The following is a 16,785-nucleotide window of genomic DNA, read 5'->3' as shown; positions in this document are numbered from 1 at the left end:
ATATTTTTGATTCATGCTTACAAACAAAAAAATTATATCAGTTTTTCTTTATTCCTGGTATGCATAACACTATTTTTTCTAATTATGTTTAAATAAAAATCCACCATGCATTTCTCTAATAGCAAATTTCAGAAGCGGGTATTGGGAACTTAAAATATAACTTGTTACCTGTCAGCAAAGTTATTAATTTCAACCTTTTGAAAAAGTTATAGAAAACTGTACATAGAAATATTACCAAAATTAGCATTTTTGTAACTATTAATCTCAGACATCACTTATAATAAACTTACAATAGAGAACATGTTATCTTTACAGATGACTCTAAAGAATATTGATTTTACCAAATTCACATGAAGGAAGATTCTAGCATTTCATTTAAGCTTCCCTGAAATGTGATTTTTGGTTCTACCATTAAGTCACAGGTGTGCTCATACAAGATGGCCATGTTTTTATATTTGTCCTGTCATCCGACTTGGTTTTATGTTTGTCTTTTAAAAATGTTACTGGTTAATGCTTTTCCTCTGCCTCTATCCATGCTTATCTCTTCAGTCAACTGTTTTTCATTGAATTTCTAATTTGTCTTCATAAATTCATTTTCTAGGGCTTCCTGCCTGTCTTAGGCTGATTTCTATTTCTAATTTATAGGATCTTAAGGCCATAAGCTCATGAGATGTAACAGGGATCGTGGAAGCCAAATTGAGTCTTAAAAGATGTGGAAATTGGGGCCCAGAGAGGTTGTAACTTAAATCACAACAGGCAAGGTGTCAGTGGGATTTGAATTCAGCTCTTTATATTCTCAAACCAGAGCTTTCCATTGCATTATGGCCTTCTACCCTGCCCTTCCTTCAAAACCTCTAGGATGTTCTTCTAAAATCTAGGGTGCCTGCCAGACTAGTAAATGCATGAGAGGTTCAGAACATGTTGGATGAGACCCTAGGGGAAGTTTAGTGCTAATGGGAGTAATTAGAGGAGGTTTCCTGGATGAGGATGGGTTGCAATATGCTTCTTTTGGAATAGGGAAGCATATTGGTCACATCCCCTAGTAAATATTAGGCTCCAGGGGACCATATATGCAAAACAGTCTCCTGAAGATAGCAAGCCTTTAATCTGTATTTGTTGAAATAACAGGGATAAGTCCAGGACCTGTGATTTCATTGGTAGAGAGATTTCCTGGGTGAGTGAAGTCCCTCTACCAATGCAAGTGAACACCTTTTCTATGATTGCTAGTTTCCGAGTTTAAAGATTTGCAGAAGAGAATTGAGAAGTCGGGCAGCTTGCCCCGGAGCTAGAGGCAATATTAGTGCCTTGACAAAGGACTTCATATCTCATTTGTTCCCCATAACTATGCTGTGAGGTAGGGAGTATTATTTTTACATTTTCATAAGAAAAAAGGAGGTTCAGAAAGGTTGACTTGACCCAGGTCACACAAATATTAAGTATATCAGACGCAAGACTGAAACCCAGGTCTTGCTGACACCGTCCCCAGCTCTAGCCTTCTCTTGCCCTCTACCCTTTGTAGGTTTGAAATGTAATTGGTCCTTTAGAGGGAATACAGCTTGTAAAGGCACTGAAAAATTTGGCTTTTGTCCTGTGACTTTCCCAGTGGGCAATTTAATTTTGACTCAGGCCTGAGATATCCTTTGTCCCCCAATTCTCCAGGTAAGCTATGACCCATAGGGCTATTATAAAATTTGTTTCAGGATCACTTTGGAATTTCAGGTGAATCCAGGGTTGCAACCAAATTAATCTTTCAGATTTTTCTGTAGAATACCAAATGAATAGATTCACAATTACCCACCCATTGATACAAGGATTTGAAGGGATGGGGAATGTTTGTCATGGGACTTTTGCTGTCTTCTGATTCAAGTTGAGTCTGCTCCAAATTTAAATGAAACCACTATAGTGTTATCATGTAAAAATAGGTAATTATGACTGCTTATTCTTCCTGCTACCAATATGGCCCATTGAAGCTCAAAGGAGAGAAATTTCAGGTGTCTCTTTCCTTAAGTCTAAGCCGGACAATGCTTAGATGGGAGTCATCTTTGACTCTTGCCTCTCCCCTATATGCAGTCACCCTTAAATATTTCTAGATACACTTAGCCCTTTATTTATTGATTCATATAACGAATTGAGAAGATATAGCATTTTTTTAAGGCAATAGGGTTGTGACCTGCCCATGGTCACATGGCTAGAAATTATTGACTTGAAGCAGATTTGAACTCAGGTCCTCCTGATTCCAGGGTTGGTGCCCTAGATTTGCCATTCTTTAAATTCTAGAAAAGACAAGCTCTTAGTTAGATTAGGAATGCAAGCTAAGGAGGTCAGTCAAAATAGATTAGTAATAGTGCAAGCAAATATAATTAAATGGGTTTTAAACTGAAAAGAAAAAAATATCCAAAGATAGGCATTAAGCTTGATACCCTAGCCAGCTGCCACAATATTTGGAATAACACTTGAGACAGGATGAACTTTGGCGTAAGGGTGTGATGAATAGTCATCCAGACATCTGGTGATGCTCTGCCCAGGAAGAGCAGCCAACAATTTATTGTTGAGAGTTTCATTGTTAAAAAGGCAGTCAACAATAGAAAATGGCTTATTTGGGGGAGAAACAATAGTCTCTGGAGGGGGAACTCCACTTTGTACTCTTCTGATAGAGGCAAAGTGGACAGACTGACATGTAAGCAGTCTAAATTTCAGGGCAACATATCATTTCAGATAAAGAACTTAAGGAAATATTCATTAAGTGTTAACTACCCAGTAGGCACCAGTCTAAGATGTGTTCAGAATATTTGATTTGGGGGCAGCTAGATGGTACAGTGGATAGAGCATGGGGCCCTGGAGTCAGTTCAAATTCAGCCTCAGACACTTAATAATTACCTAGCTGTGTGTGGCTGCCTTTGGCAAGCCACTTAACCCCATTTGCCTAGCAAAAACCAAAAAATAAAAATATTGGATATGGAGACCAAGGCTCTGGATTCATATTTTGACTCTACCACTATCACTGACTTGGTTCATCATTTACCTGATACTGGTCTCAGCTTCAAGTTAAAATGTGATGAATCAACTGGCCTCCTTCCAGCTTTAAATTATTAATCAGATGATACCATAGGTTAGGTATACAGCACATTGTTGGGGCACTCTGTAAGTGGCAATGGCAATTTAAACACTGTGCAAGTCAAATAAATCAAAAGGAGCCAAGAGGATGAGTCTGGGGGAAAAAAACAAAAAAAATAGAACACTCAATGTTTGGGAACTGAAACTAGATTTGTGAAGGAGTGATGGGAATCAGGCTGTAAAGCAGAGGGGGGGACCCTTATTTTGTCAAGGATCATTTAGATGTTTATAACATCATTCAAGGACTATTTGGTCAAACATTTATTCATCCCTAAAACATTGTTTCCAGTCCCACCTGTGGCTGCCTTGGCAATGCCACACCGATAAGGTCCAAGAGGTTCCCCACTCCTGTAAGGAAAAGGTGCCAATCTGAGACTCTTGATTGGCAGGTTAGAAAACAAAAACATTTTAACTTTAGTACTAGAGAAGCACTGGAGAGTTTTTTTTTGTACACTAGATAGCTCAGACATCTTGTGCAACAGAAAATCATTCTGGTCTATGAAAGATATATTGGAGAAAGTTAAATGGTGGTTAGGTTTCGTATGAGAATCATCTGGGATTCAGAGGACAAGCTCAATGTATCACTAACAGCAGGCAGAAAGACAAATGCAGCTGCCTTCCAAGAAACACTCTTGCTGACTTATGTTCTGGTCAACTATAGAAACGTTTGTTTCTAGCTACCATTTTGGTAAATTTCTCCACTTATTCTATTAGCATAAAAATCCTCCCATAACTCATGTGAATACAAGAAAACTAATGTGGGAAACATCACCCTAGAAGCTTATTTGTAGTTCCCCCCCTTGGGCTACTTTATGAATGACCTCATGATTAAGTCTATAAGCAATTGAGTGGTGAATTTTAGTTTTGCTACTTTGTTGAAATTTAAACATGAACTTTCTAAAATTGCATTTGTAGATAAAGTTTACTTACTATTAGAAAAAAATTAGATAAGGTGACACGTGGTCATTAAAAAATGATCTCCCCAATTCTCCTTTCCTTCCTAAAGAAACACCTTTCATTCAACTAAGTTCTCACTTAAAAAACCACATAAGATTAAATTTTAGGAATTCCTCAATTGCTAGTGGAAAGTTAAGGCCTAATATTAAGCTTGAATTCAAGACTTTTTTTTTTCAGACTTTTGCAAGACAATGGGGTTAAGTGGTTTGCCCAAGGCCACACAGCTAGGTAACTAAGTATCTGAGGCTGGATTTGAACTCAGGTAAAGACTTATTTCAGTTAAAAACTTTTTTGTATACACCATCAATTAATTGCTGTCAAAGACCCAAAATATACAAAAATGTTTTAGAAGTGATCAGTAAGAAGCCGTAGTGGATGAGAAGTTTGGTTTATTTCTTTCAATTCCAGTAGTTCAGCAAAAAAACAAATTACAAACTTTAACAGAACAAAATGCCTTTAGCAAAGTAACTATAAAAGGAAATCAGAATTGCTCTGATAGTTCAGTGGTATTCTGTCATCAAAAACTTAGAAAATTCAAATAAAGCCAAAATATTACAATATAATCAAAATTAAGCTACTTTTACATAAAGTAAAAATGTAGGTAAAAGAAAACTACAAAGGGACAAGGGCACTAAAATGTTTTACATATCTTAAAGTAGCCTAACAAAGAAAATACTGCTCCTACTGTATTTATGCCTTAGTGTTAACGGTATAGTTTAGACACTATGTGGAAAGAGACAAAGTGCACAAAGATAGAATGTGTAGAATCTATATAATGGATAAAGTACCCACACAAATGAGATAATGAAGATAATTTTCAATTAGTTCTTCCTGAACAATAGCTGTACCCACCAAAGTAATTCTTTTCTCTGCAAATCATCATAACTACTTCCAGTTTCTCTTCACTACACTGACAAATCTTCTGCAGCCTTCACCTAGGAAGAACTCAACACCTCCCTCCTGAAGTATACAGCAATCTTAAAATATTTTAACATTTAATATACTCCTAACAAAATACAATACCTATGTGTATAGTACTTATTTTACTCATATAAACACTATGCTCAGCAGAATAGAAATTAGAAAGTGAGGACTTGTACACAAATACTAAAAAGGATTGTCAACAAAATTGAACATGCCCACATCAACATAACAAAATTAGGATGGACTGTGGGCCCTAAAATTCAAAGTCTCATGAAGGACTTGGGGATTACAACTAGATTCTCTAATTCTAGATTCTACTAATATATTAACTGCCGGAAGTACAGCTATTAATTAACATTAAAACCGAAGAAGTCAAATAAAACTATAAAACCAGTCTTTCAACTTAAGGATGCAAAAGTGCAAATGAACTTGCGGTGTCAAACCCACAAAAATCTCGACGTTACATTTCTATTTCAACTTTTGAGCATGTTAACACTGACTTCTCTATCACAATCATATAGAACGGAATTAAGCATGAGCATCTGCTTTATAGCTAGGTCTCTTGAAAAGGCTAGCAGCAACATAAAAAGGACCTGAAGGTTCCATTAGTACTCCTACTTTAAACAAAGAACAGGAAATGGACTTGTGGATTCACCCTTTAAAAATGCACCAAATCTCAACAGGCTTGCAAATTTTGTTAACATTGTAAAGAATTACATTTCTTATAAAACTCTTAAAGAGTCCTTTGTTAGGCAGGCTCTTAAAAGCTCAATCTGTAGAAGAAATCAATGAAAGTAAGATAGTGAGATAATAAAACTGTCACCTTGCAAAATTTGTATAAATGTTTGAAATGCAATGCTAATTATGAAGGCAATTTATGACTTGAGATTTCAGATATACTATTCTGAGAAAAATATCTCTTCTAAAAAAATCTAATTTTTGTCTATACCTAAGGAATGTACTGCTGTAACTTTAAAAGATTACAGGAACACAAATCTTAAGTATCAACAGGCACAATTCTTGATAGGACAGGAAATCTAGATTCTGTTTGGTGAAGAGACTTATTTGAATTGGAAAAGGACTGGGAGTGGGAGGTGGGGAGAAGAAAGAGGTTGTCCAAACAATTGAATGCACATCACAGAGTATTATTGTAGCTCAAAGTAGGTCAGGCCAGGTGCTTAAAATTAAGTGGGCTACATTGGTTTAGAACTTAGTGGACTACTATTTAAATTTTAAAATATTAAGACTCTAATTTGACCAAAAAACTGGATAGAAAGGAGCAAGAATTCTTAGGTTAGTCTTTAAAAAAAAAATTCTATTTTCTTTTGTTTCTTTACTCAAAGGGAATGTAATCTGATAAAGTGCTTTCAAGATTTTGCCCCTAATTTAGTGACTGATGCCAAAATGGTTCCCAGTTGTACAAAAAGACTGATTCTCCTTGTATGGTTGTCAAGCACTGTTCCCAAGTACTGTACTTGCTTATTTATCCACAATAAACTAAAGCTTTTTTTAAAAGTCCATCTAAAATGTATACAAAACAATGAATTCTGAAACATCTAACACAAAACACTCACGTAATACCATTTTTTTCAATTTTTTTTTATCATGCGTGAATTCTGACTATATCTACAGTAGAATTTTAGAGCTTATAAGGAAATAAGAGTAGCTCATTTACCCTTTCAAATTACCCAGCATGCTTATTATGAATAATCTCCCCTCCTTCTATTTCAATCTGCTCATAAAGCCATTTTCTGTCACAGCGACACTCGGCTCCACACTTGTTAGAGCCACAATTGGGACATGCGTAGAAACAGCCCAGGCAATCTTCATCAAGGCAGTCGCAGAGATCCATTCCACTCAGTATCAGGAGGCCCTGACTGTCATAGACTTTGCTCTTTGGTGGAATCACTTGCCTGTAAAAAGGGAAAAAGTTATTTCTAACAATGACCATAATATTATCAATTTATGGGCTTGATAGTTTGCCTTCAATGTTGTGAAATAGGAGAGTACCAACAACTATGTCTGCACATACACTATTATGATTGCTATGGGAGGTCAAAAAAATTCTAGTGAAGCCAGTATCAAAATGCATTAAATGTAGAATTTTATTATACCTTAATTTTAACATTTCCTTTTTAATCCTAATTTAAGGTATTATGAAGGACAAAAAATTATCTCCTAAATTGCCTTGTTTTAAATACTTTGATTTTACTATTTACTTTTTCTTAAATTCACTATTTACTACTTCTTAAATTTTATATTTATGTAACCAAAAAACCCTAAATATAAAATTTAAGAAATTTACTTCTGAAGAATATAAATTTCACCATCAGGTTTATAAATTAGGAAAGTCTGAATTTTGAAAGAGACCTAGATTCACTGCCTTTAACACTTCCAGTTGTAAATCAAGGAAAACTCCAGACTCAGGGTTGTTATTTCTGTCCCTCTTCCCCTCCCTCCCCCTTAAGCAACTTGCAACAGCAATGTAGGAAATCTCAGAAATAATGAAAAAAATAAGTAGTAAGATGTTAATATAAAAGTGCCTACCTGTCTGAATTGGTTGCCTTGGTTTGCCGCCTTTTTTCTCTCTTACCAGTTTCTGGAGTAAATTCAGTTTGCTTTCCTGGATTTGCAAACTGCAAGGACCGCAGGGCTTTTGCAGTCCTTCCCTGAGGAAAAGTAAAAATTCTCAAGTTAGAACTCTACATTAAAGACAAAGATTGAATATCCCCCCTTAATGATTGCCAAGCTAACCATAAAGAATAGATTACTGCTCGCCTTGCCAGGAAGTGAAACAAAGCCTGGGAACCCAATGCACTAAAACTGAAACTTGATTCAGTAGAAGCCATCAGGCCATTTATTCAGTGCTTACTGTCTCAGATTACACAAGCTAACAATCTTGGTTATGTTTTATTAAACCACAGCAAATCAAAAGTAGCACAGGAGGAAGGCATAAGAAGGCAGACGTACTGGCGGCAGAACTAAAGGTTGATAGCAGTGGAGAAGAGGAAGGTAAAAAACAAAAACAAAAAAACAAAAACCAACTCAGCACAGTGAACTACTAGGTATTCACAATAATGACTGAGTCGAAGATTTAAGTAAGATTAAAGTTCAGTTTCTGTTTGAGAAACTGGTGAAAAGAGACTAGAAATTCTTCCAAAAGTGGTTAAATTAAACAAGTGTTACCATTCAAAAGTTATGTTTTTCAGCTATAGAGTTAATTTTACATTGTAAAATACCCTGATGACATGTTACTAGATTAGGATATACAGGAGTCTGACAAAATGTTCAGTTTTCTGAAATGTGACTATGACCTAACAAAATATTCAGTATTGACAGAACTGCTTTAGGAAACAAGGCAAAGGTCACCATACAGTGCATGTTATTACAGAAGAAAAAGGCTTCACTTAATTAAGTCCTCAGGAATAGCACTCTTTTCTAGAAGGATGAAAAGGTGTTTTAAGTGCTAACACATGGCAGTGTCGTTATAGGTGGGGGTTGGGGGGAAGAGGAGAAATATAATTCATTACATACTAATTTACAACCTCGACCTGTGCCAGGAAATTTTAAAAAGCCTTTTATTAAGGTCTTTCATTAAAACTGAATTTAGTTATTTCAAATAGGTTTTCAAGGTAATAACCTGTTAAACAAGACAGACTATACCTCATACCCCACAAAAAAAAGCAAATCAAAACTTTTTACACAAAGAATCATGTTTTTGGTGACTATAGAGGCCTAAAATTAGAAAAAAAGACAAAAAGATTCTAGAATGAGCTATACTTCTAGACACACCCATACAAATCCAAACTTGGGTGAGGACAAAAGAAGAAGAGAATAAAAGGAGCAAGGAGAAACATTCATTGCAAGCCACCTGCTATTTCCTCCAGGACTTTTAAGTTGTAAAGGCTAAATTGTGTTAGGTGTCATACCTTTTCCTGATTGTACCACTTAAAAGATAGAAAGGACAGAAATTAAGTGAGCATCTCTTAAAATAGTTCTCACCTGTCTAATTTTGTGTATTATTTGGTTGCTTTTAAGTGCATTTAAGTAATGATTAAAAAAAAAAAAAGTATGCTTCTATACTACCCAAGCAAAACTCTAAATTGCAGACCTAAGTAAGTGAAAAATTGGCCCATATACATACGTCTGAATCAGCTTTCCTTTTTTGGCGGTCTTCGGATTCAACATCCACACTTCCATTGATTATCTGTGTGCATTTTGGACAAAGCTTCCAACCAGGTACAAGCTGTCTTCCAAACTTGGCACTTAGGAAAGTGGCATCATCTAAGTCAATCGCATGCAAATTTTTCTTTGCAAGCTTTTTGTGTATGTTAAATGGATCACAACAAGACTTTTGCAAGTCTTCAAATCGATCAATGTAAATTTTTGCATGATGGAAGCAAATTGTATTGTTTCCAGAGAGGGTCATTCCGGTTCTAAGCTGAAGTAAAAGCGCATCATTTGATGACAATTCTTGCAAAGTCTTGAAGCCAGTATGTCGAGTATAGTATGTCTTATGACATTCATTGGTAGCACGAAGCTGAACTCCAACTGAACAGGGATCCATCTTATTTCCTTAGAACAACCTATTTCACCGTTTTTTTATTATGCCTAGGTTTTTTTCCTGTAGCCTCTAGTAGGTTCTATTGAGGATCACCCTAGAGAAAGCATTAAAGTGAATCAGATGTTATAATTTTAACCTAGAGGCCTGATGGTAAAAAAAAGCAAATCATTTATATTCCCTATAGAATTTTATTCCCCCTTATTGCAAATATACTATTTTGTTTTATTTTTGAATATTCTCCTCCATGGTCCATATTCTGGATTATATTTAGGTTTAACAATTTCAGTAACATGTAAGTGTGAAATCCATATTCAATTTTTTAAGGCAGCTATTTTGAAACCTGGAATTTTTTTCCCATGGAACAATTACAATTAGAATTCCATGTTAGAAACTTAACAGTAGTAATCAGAATCCTGGATACAAGGAAGAGAAGAAAGGCTAAAAATTGGCTACAGGTAAAATTATGAAATCGATTCCATGTGTCTTCAGAATCACCAATTTTGTAATAATTTCTGTAGACTACTGGGACAAGGCTCCCAGAAATCACCTGCTGCTGCTGCCCTTCCCCTCTATCAACTTGCTTCAGTTAGGGGATTTCAGTTGTGTTCATTCAGTAGTAATTCTATTTCATATTTGTTTATAGGATGTTTGCATTGAAGTCAAAGGACTAAGAGGAGGAATTTCAGGAAGAAAAAAGAAAAAAAAAGCCAGCCCAGTGTGAAGGCAAAACAGGGTTAAGGGGGGGGGGGGGGTCAGATGAGGAGGGAAAGAAGGGCCACTAAATAGGCAGGCTAACCTAATTTCATTATTTAATGCTGGGATGGAGCTATTTTCCACTTCAGTTTCTTCCCATTCCCTATTTCTGAACAGAAGGCTTCAAAGTTTTTTTCCACAGTAGTTTCCTGAAGCACTGGCTATTTAGTTGGTGGTGGTCAACTTTGAATATTTAAAGACTCTAGATAATACAATACTTATTTGAAAAGTTAAGACAATATCTTAACCAAAAAAGTAATTTGTTTTAATAACATAAAAATTTGCTTATTTCATTAAAAAAAGTAAACTTATTTTAAAAATGCCTTTTGTTTTTACTTGCTTGATGTCAGTTATTCAAGATGCCTCTTTAGCTTAAATAAAAATTAAATTAAAAAAATTGAGGATACTGTTTCCTTAAACAGCAGTCCTTGCCTTCAAGGAGCTGACATCTACCACAGTGGACAAAATAACAACATTAAACAGCATGTAAACAGCTGTTTACAATCACACCAAGCTATTACCTGTGTGATCATGGGCTGAGGGATATTTGAGGATTTTTCCAGCTCTAATTCTTGGGTGTGTTTTGAATAAAGCAGAAAGTCTGAGTACATACTAAGTGCTTAATAAATAAAATGCTCATGATTGACTGGCACAATTGGGTTAGATTTTAAGAACAAAGGGACCCAGATATGTCACCCCCCCCCAATCTAATGGATTAACTGACAAGTGATCCCCTAGGTTCTTGGAACTCTATGACAGGCAACTGCCAAGGAAGGTCTATTTTACTTTTGGAGCCAAGATACAGGAAGGTATTGCCTATTTTCTAAAACTAATCCAAGTGGATATCTTGGGCAAAGCTTATTGATAGCCCCACTTAAAAACATAAAAAAATAAACATCAAATTTAGAACTGGGAAGGTCTTCTAAAGACTAAAGCTGAGACTGTAGGAATGCCTCTGCTAGGATGCTCTGGCAGCTCAAATGTCTGGGCAGGTGTGTTCACCTACCTTTCCCTTATTTTCAGAATTGGGAAATTGAAGTTTTCTCATTATCCCTCAACTTTGCGTATAGGCTTGTGTACACCTGCTCACATACATTCTCCTTATACTTGGCTAAGGACAGATTGTCTGCACACAGAGCACAATACGGTAACATAAAAACAAAAATCTTATACTTCAGTGCCTGATGTCTTTAAGTTCAGAGCAAATTCAAAACTGTTTTGCTCAATGTGGGTCGAGTTCCTAGATGAGTAGAGCCCTCTCTACAACAATAGACTTTTCTGTAGGTAAATATCCCTTAGAACTAGAAATAAATGAGCCAAGCAGTTTCTTTGTCAAAGATTCGGGAAGTATGCTCATCAGTGTGGGTAATCCTCCATTGGTGCTGATCCCATCCATTCCTTCTCTTCCTGTGCAATTCTTGTCCAAATATCCTCCAGATAGTAATGAATTACCCCATATTGGAGGTCCTTCCTCCAGGTATTTAATAGTCTGTGAATACCCCGACCGACCAATGATCAAGCTGTCCATGTGTTAGTTATACTTTGACTAGTTTCACTCCTTTTCTGGTCATCTATTATCATGCTTTTGCATGATTTCTTGTTTAAAGTCATCAGTGATAATATGCTGATGTCTATTTAGCCCCATCTTTCCACAGGTCACCTGCAATTTTGATTCTTGAGGACATAGTATTCCACGATTTGCAGGCATAAAGTATCACTGGGAGAATACTGGTATTTATAAGATAGGCTTTTGCAGCAAAGAGAAGCTCGGAATCTCGTTGTAAACTTTCCCAAACGTAATCCAGCCTGCAGTTTTCTTCCTCCTACTTCTGAGCCCAGTTCATTGTCCACCTATGGACTGCCTGACCAACTACATTACAAAATCTGGGCAGTAAGCCATATCTTCCCCAAAGTATTCACAGCTGAAACTGGTAGAGCAACAAATAGACATGAATCTGCCAATGTTCTTTACAACAAATTTTTATCAACAACAGAATTGTCATTTTGTACTCAGTACTTGATGTTCTAGATAAATAATAGTTCTTAAAAAGATACAGTTGGGATGAAAAGAGGAACCTGACCAAATACACAGGAAAGAAATTCATTGTAGAAGTGACAATTTTAAAAGCACCCTATGAGACAGTGGTGACTGACTTTGAAGAGGAAAAGTGGAGTCTCTGCTATAGAGATATAGCTTAACAACTCTTCCAGTCTCAACTCAACTCATAACAGAGTTGCCACCAGAGTAGTTAGATTTTCATGTGGAATCTGAAACTGAAAGGACTACAGAAGGTCAAGATGATTTTAGTAGTGGAAGACAACCAAGAGAATATGTCAGAGAAGCCATTTTGGTAACAGCAACTAAGTTAAAAAGGGTGCGACAGTCTTCAAAATGGAGCAGGTGAAATCACCCACCATCCAATTGCTCATCAATACTAATGTTCTGTGCGCACAAAGACACAGAACCAGGAGTTTATCTGCCTCAGATAAACAGTGAAAACAGAGCTGGCCTGGTGCAGAACAGGTGACAAAGACAAGCCTACAGATTCTACAGATTACAACTCTGTAAGAGTTTCAAAACAGTATGCTGGGAAGATGGAGCCAATAGAGATCACACATTTCTAAATAATAAGGAGGGGGATTACTTCAATAGTGATAACATTTACTGTGGAGTAGCTATTTGTTGGATACTAACCTTAGTGCAAAGGAATGTCAATTCTCATAAATTGGAACCCTCCTGGTCTAACATTTGGCCACACATACACATACACACACACACACACACACACAAGCTGGAAAGGCCTTCCCAGGGCACATTACTCAGGCTACATCAACTTTGAGAACATTTTCTTAGTCTATTCTGACAGACTGTCAGGAACTTCACTTTGTGGGTCATTTAACCAGTGTAATCCTGATCAATTTTGTGTAGTTTCAAAGGAGTGAATAAAGTCCCATGCTTGGAGTAAAAAAAAAAAAAAAAAAAATCAATGTCCTCTAAAATTTCTTTCATCTCTAAATCCAAGCTTTTGCTGATTTATCACTGTGTCCCTTCCTCCCTCATTTTCATAAAAATCCTTAAAAAAATGCTTAATCCTAGGCCATAACAACTTGCCCTTCTGCACCTGCACTACAAAGCATATGGGAAGAAAACATGCAGAAACAGATAGTTAATTTGGAAAATGGAAGAAGAAAGATAGACTAAAGTTTACAATCTGTTTAAGAGAGCTGCTATAGAAGATCGAGGTTATTTTCATGTTACTAAGCAGAACCTTTTTGTTCCTTTTGGAAATTCAATGATTTGGTGTTTTTCCCTACAAATAAAAAAAAAGCTTTAAAAGGCACTCCAACGTTGAAATCAAAGTATCACAAAGGGAGGATTCCAAAAGGAAAGGATGATGGACCTGTTATTACCAAAAAAAAAAAAAAAGGCAAAGAAGCAACAATTATTCACATACCTATCACTGTCTTTTTAAAATTTTAATGAGAACCATTTATAAAACATTCTCCAGAGGGTCTTCTTAAAGCAAATGACAACCCGTCCCAGGTGATTATTTTCATGCCATTTTCATGCCATAAACTCCATCTTTTGTCACAATTGACAAAAATGGGGAGAAAGATTTATGCTGATTAAGAAAATTTAAAAGAAAACCTTACCTCATACATGATTAGGTAGTAAAATAATTTCCAAAACCATGAACATTTATGTAAAGGACTCCTTGATATCAATAACCACATATAAACTTGGTGATTACTGATACCACGCAGGGCATTAAAAAGATACATGCTCACCAAAAATGTCCTCCAGTCTCATAAGGGCCGAGATACACTAATATTGATTAGCAAAAATATTGATCAAACAATGTTAGGAGCTGGAAAGAAGCGGATCATAAGCTCTTTGAGGACAGGGCCTCTTACGGCCTTGCTTTGTATTCCCAGCACTCAGCCTGCCGCTTTCATAAAGGTTTACCGACTGAATGTTATTATTCCTCTTTGGCCGCCCTCTCTCCCTCTAAGATTCTACAAAAATGGCGGTTTTTCAAAATGTCCATCTGAAGACAAATCTCTCATTTCACTAAGGCAGCTGACTCCAAGAGAGGTGTTGGGTCACAAGAACACAAGGATCCACCTCAGAAAAATATGTTAATCTAACTATCTTTCCAGTGCTGGGGGAGGGGAGGAGGGTGGTCCAGATAAACTCTTATAGCCACCCCCCCACGTAGGTTAGTTTGCCTATTTTGGGGGTGGGTCAAGGTGACAAGATCCCTTAAAAATTACAAAAAAGAATTATTTTATGAAGGGGGAAACCTTCCCCCCAGGGTGGCCCCTATTTCGGCTGCCCCTCCCCCGCTGCGGGGCCGCGCGCCTTTGTCCTCGCCCGCGGCCCCGCCCCTCCGAGGCCCCGCCCCCACCCCTGCAATGCGGCAAGCCGTGACGTCACTGCACCAAGCTCGGCCACGCCCACGGCGGCCATTTTGGGCGCCGCCGCCATTTTGCATCCTTTTTTGTGCTTCGTGTCGGTAAAACGCCGTTTTCTCTCCACACAAGCAGCGCCGACGGGGGGCCCTCGGCAGTCCCGGCCCGGCCCCCGGGTGTGCCCGGCGCCTCGCAGCCGCCCCGGCCCCCGCCGCGGGGCTCCCCTCGGGGTCTCCATTGTCCCCCCGGGCTGCGGCTGTTAGGAACTCGGGGTTCGCCCCCGCCGGGAGCGCCTCGGACTGCACCGGGGCCCGCGGCGGGGGCCGTGTCGGGGCGCCTCGCCCCGCGCCCGCACCCCGCGGTCCCCCGGCCCCAGCCCGCCGCCCCGCGTACCTTGCCCGGGGCGCGCCCCGGCTCCTGCCGCGCCGCCCCACGCGCCTCCGCCCCAGGGCCCGAGGATGCCATGGACGCTCCGCAGCTCCGCGCCCGCAGCCGCCCGCTCCGCCCGCCGCCGCCGAGTCCGCGCCGCGCCCGCTCCGCCCGCTCTTCTAGGGCCACGCCGCCGCCGTCACCAGCGAGAGCACGCGGGGCGGGGCCGGGCGCCTAGAGCGGCGGCGCCGTGGGGGCGGGGCGCGCGGCTGCTGGGCCGGCGCCGTGGGGGCGGGGCGCGCGGCTGCTGGGCCGGCGCCGTGGGGGCGGGGGGGCGCGCGGCTGCTGGGCCGGCGCCGTGGGGGCGGGGCGTGCGGCTGCTGGGCCGGCGCCGTGGGGGCGGGGCGTGCGGCTGCTGGGCCGGCGCCGCCTCCCGGCCCCGCCCCGCCCCGCCCGCGCCGCCTCCCGGCCCCGCCCCGCCCGGCCCGAAGCTGGGGGCAACCTGGACTGTTCCACAGCCACCCGGCCTAGGGCCTGTTGGGGGCCAGGGGAACCTTCCAGAGCAGGCCTTGGGGGGCGCAGGGGATCCCTGACAGAGCAGGCCTTGGGGGGCACAGGGGCCCCTGACAGAGCAGGCCTTGGGGGGCACAGGGGCCCCTGACAGAGCAGGCCTTGGGGGGCACAGGGGCCCCCTGACAGCAGGCCTTGGGGGGCGCAGGGGCCCCTGACAGAGCAGGCCTTGGGGGGCGCAGGGGCCCCTGACAGAGCAGGCCTTGGGGGGCACAGGGGCCCCCTGACAGCAGGCCTTGGGGGGCGCAGGGGCCCCTGACAGAGCAGGCCTTGCAGCCTTGGGGGGCGCAGGGGCCCCTGACAGCAGGCCTTGGGGGGCGCAGGGCCCCCTGACAGAGCAGGCCTTGGGGGGCGCAGGGGCCCCTGACAGCAGGCCTTGGGGGGCGCAGGGGCCCCCTGACAGAGCAGGCCTTGGGGGGCGCAGGGGCCCCTGACAGAGCAGGCCTTGCAGCCTCGGGGAGCCCGCTGGGCTGATAAGCCCGGGAGCACAGCAGCCTCCTCCTGTTGCAAGGCCTCCCACACTCAGACAGGAACTCAGGCACCAGAAGGTCATTAGAAATCTCCCCCATGCCCTGCCGATGCCCGGCCATCTGGAGGGTGAGGTCAGGTTTATGCAAACCCTGTATTCTCCCCGTTGCTGGGTAGGCTTTTCTAGCAAAGGTTGTAACTGAAAACCTTAACCAATGAGGTTGGAAGTGGGGGGTTGGGGGGGAGCGTGCCAGGCCATGCCATCTGGCCCGACTGTCACCTGGGGCAGCTCCTTGAGCTTCACCACCTTTGTGAAGCTCGGGGTGCCCCTTTCTCAAGAAAAACCAAAATAAACTTTCCTTTTTGGCTCAGAGGAGTCTCTTTTTAAAAGTGGATTCTTATCCCACACACCTCCTTCCATCTTTCCTTCCCTCTTTCTCCTGTCTTTCCTGCCTGCCTGCCTTCCTCTTCTCATTCCTTTCCTCCCTCCTTTCCTTCCTTCTTCCTTCCTTTCTGCCTTCCTCCTCTTCCTCCTATTTCCCCTCCTTTCTTTCCTCCTTTCCTTCCTTTCTGTCTTTCTTCCTCCCCTTCTTTCTTACTTACCCTTCTTTTCTTCCTTTCTTGCTTCCCTCCTTTTTTCTTCCGTCTTTCCT

The 16,785-nt window shown here is 40.8% G+C and overlaps 1 protein-coding gene across 1 annotated transcript; it reads right to left on the bottom strand.

Moving 5' to 3' along the window:
- Nucleotides 1–4,443: 4,443 nt before the first annotated feature.
- Nucleotides 4,444–15,298, bottom strand: ARL14EP (ARF like GTPase 14 effector protein). The gene is made up of 4 exons (XM_074230413.1): nucleotides 15,119–15,298; nucleotides 9,140–9,653; nucleotides 7,543–7,664; nucleotides 4,444–6,908 (listed from the first exon to the last, which is right to left on the bottom strand). The coding sequence occupies exons 2-4, from the start codon at nucleotides 9,560–9,562 to the stop codon at nucleotides 6,680–6,682; spliced, it is 774 nt and encodes a 257-aa protein (XP_074086514.1). The 5' UTR covers nucleotides 9,563–9,653; nucleotides 15,119–15,298; the 3' UTR covers nucleotides 4,444–6,679.
- Between the last annotated feature and the right edge of the window lie 1,487 nt (nucleotides 15,299–16,785).

The sequence above is a fragment of the Macrotis lagotis genome, chromosome 3 (genome assembly GCF_037893015.1).
Source record: "Macrotis lagotis isolate mMagLag1 chromosome 3, bilby.v1.9.chrom.fasta, whole genome shotgun sequence".
NCBI classification, from domain to species: Eukaryota; Metazoa; Chordata; class Mammalia; order Peramelemorphia; family Peramelidae; genus Macrotis; species Macrotis lagotis.
The sequence above is the reverse complement of the archived record's forward strand: the minus strand, read 5'-3'. Positions and strand labels throughout refer to the sequence as shown.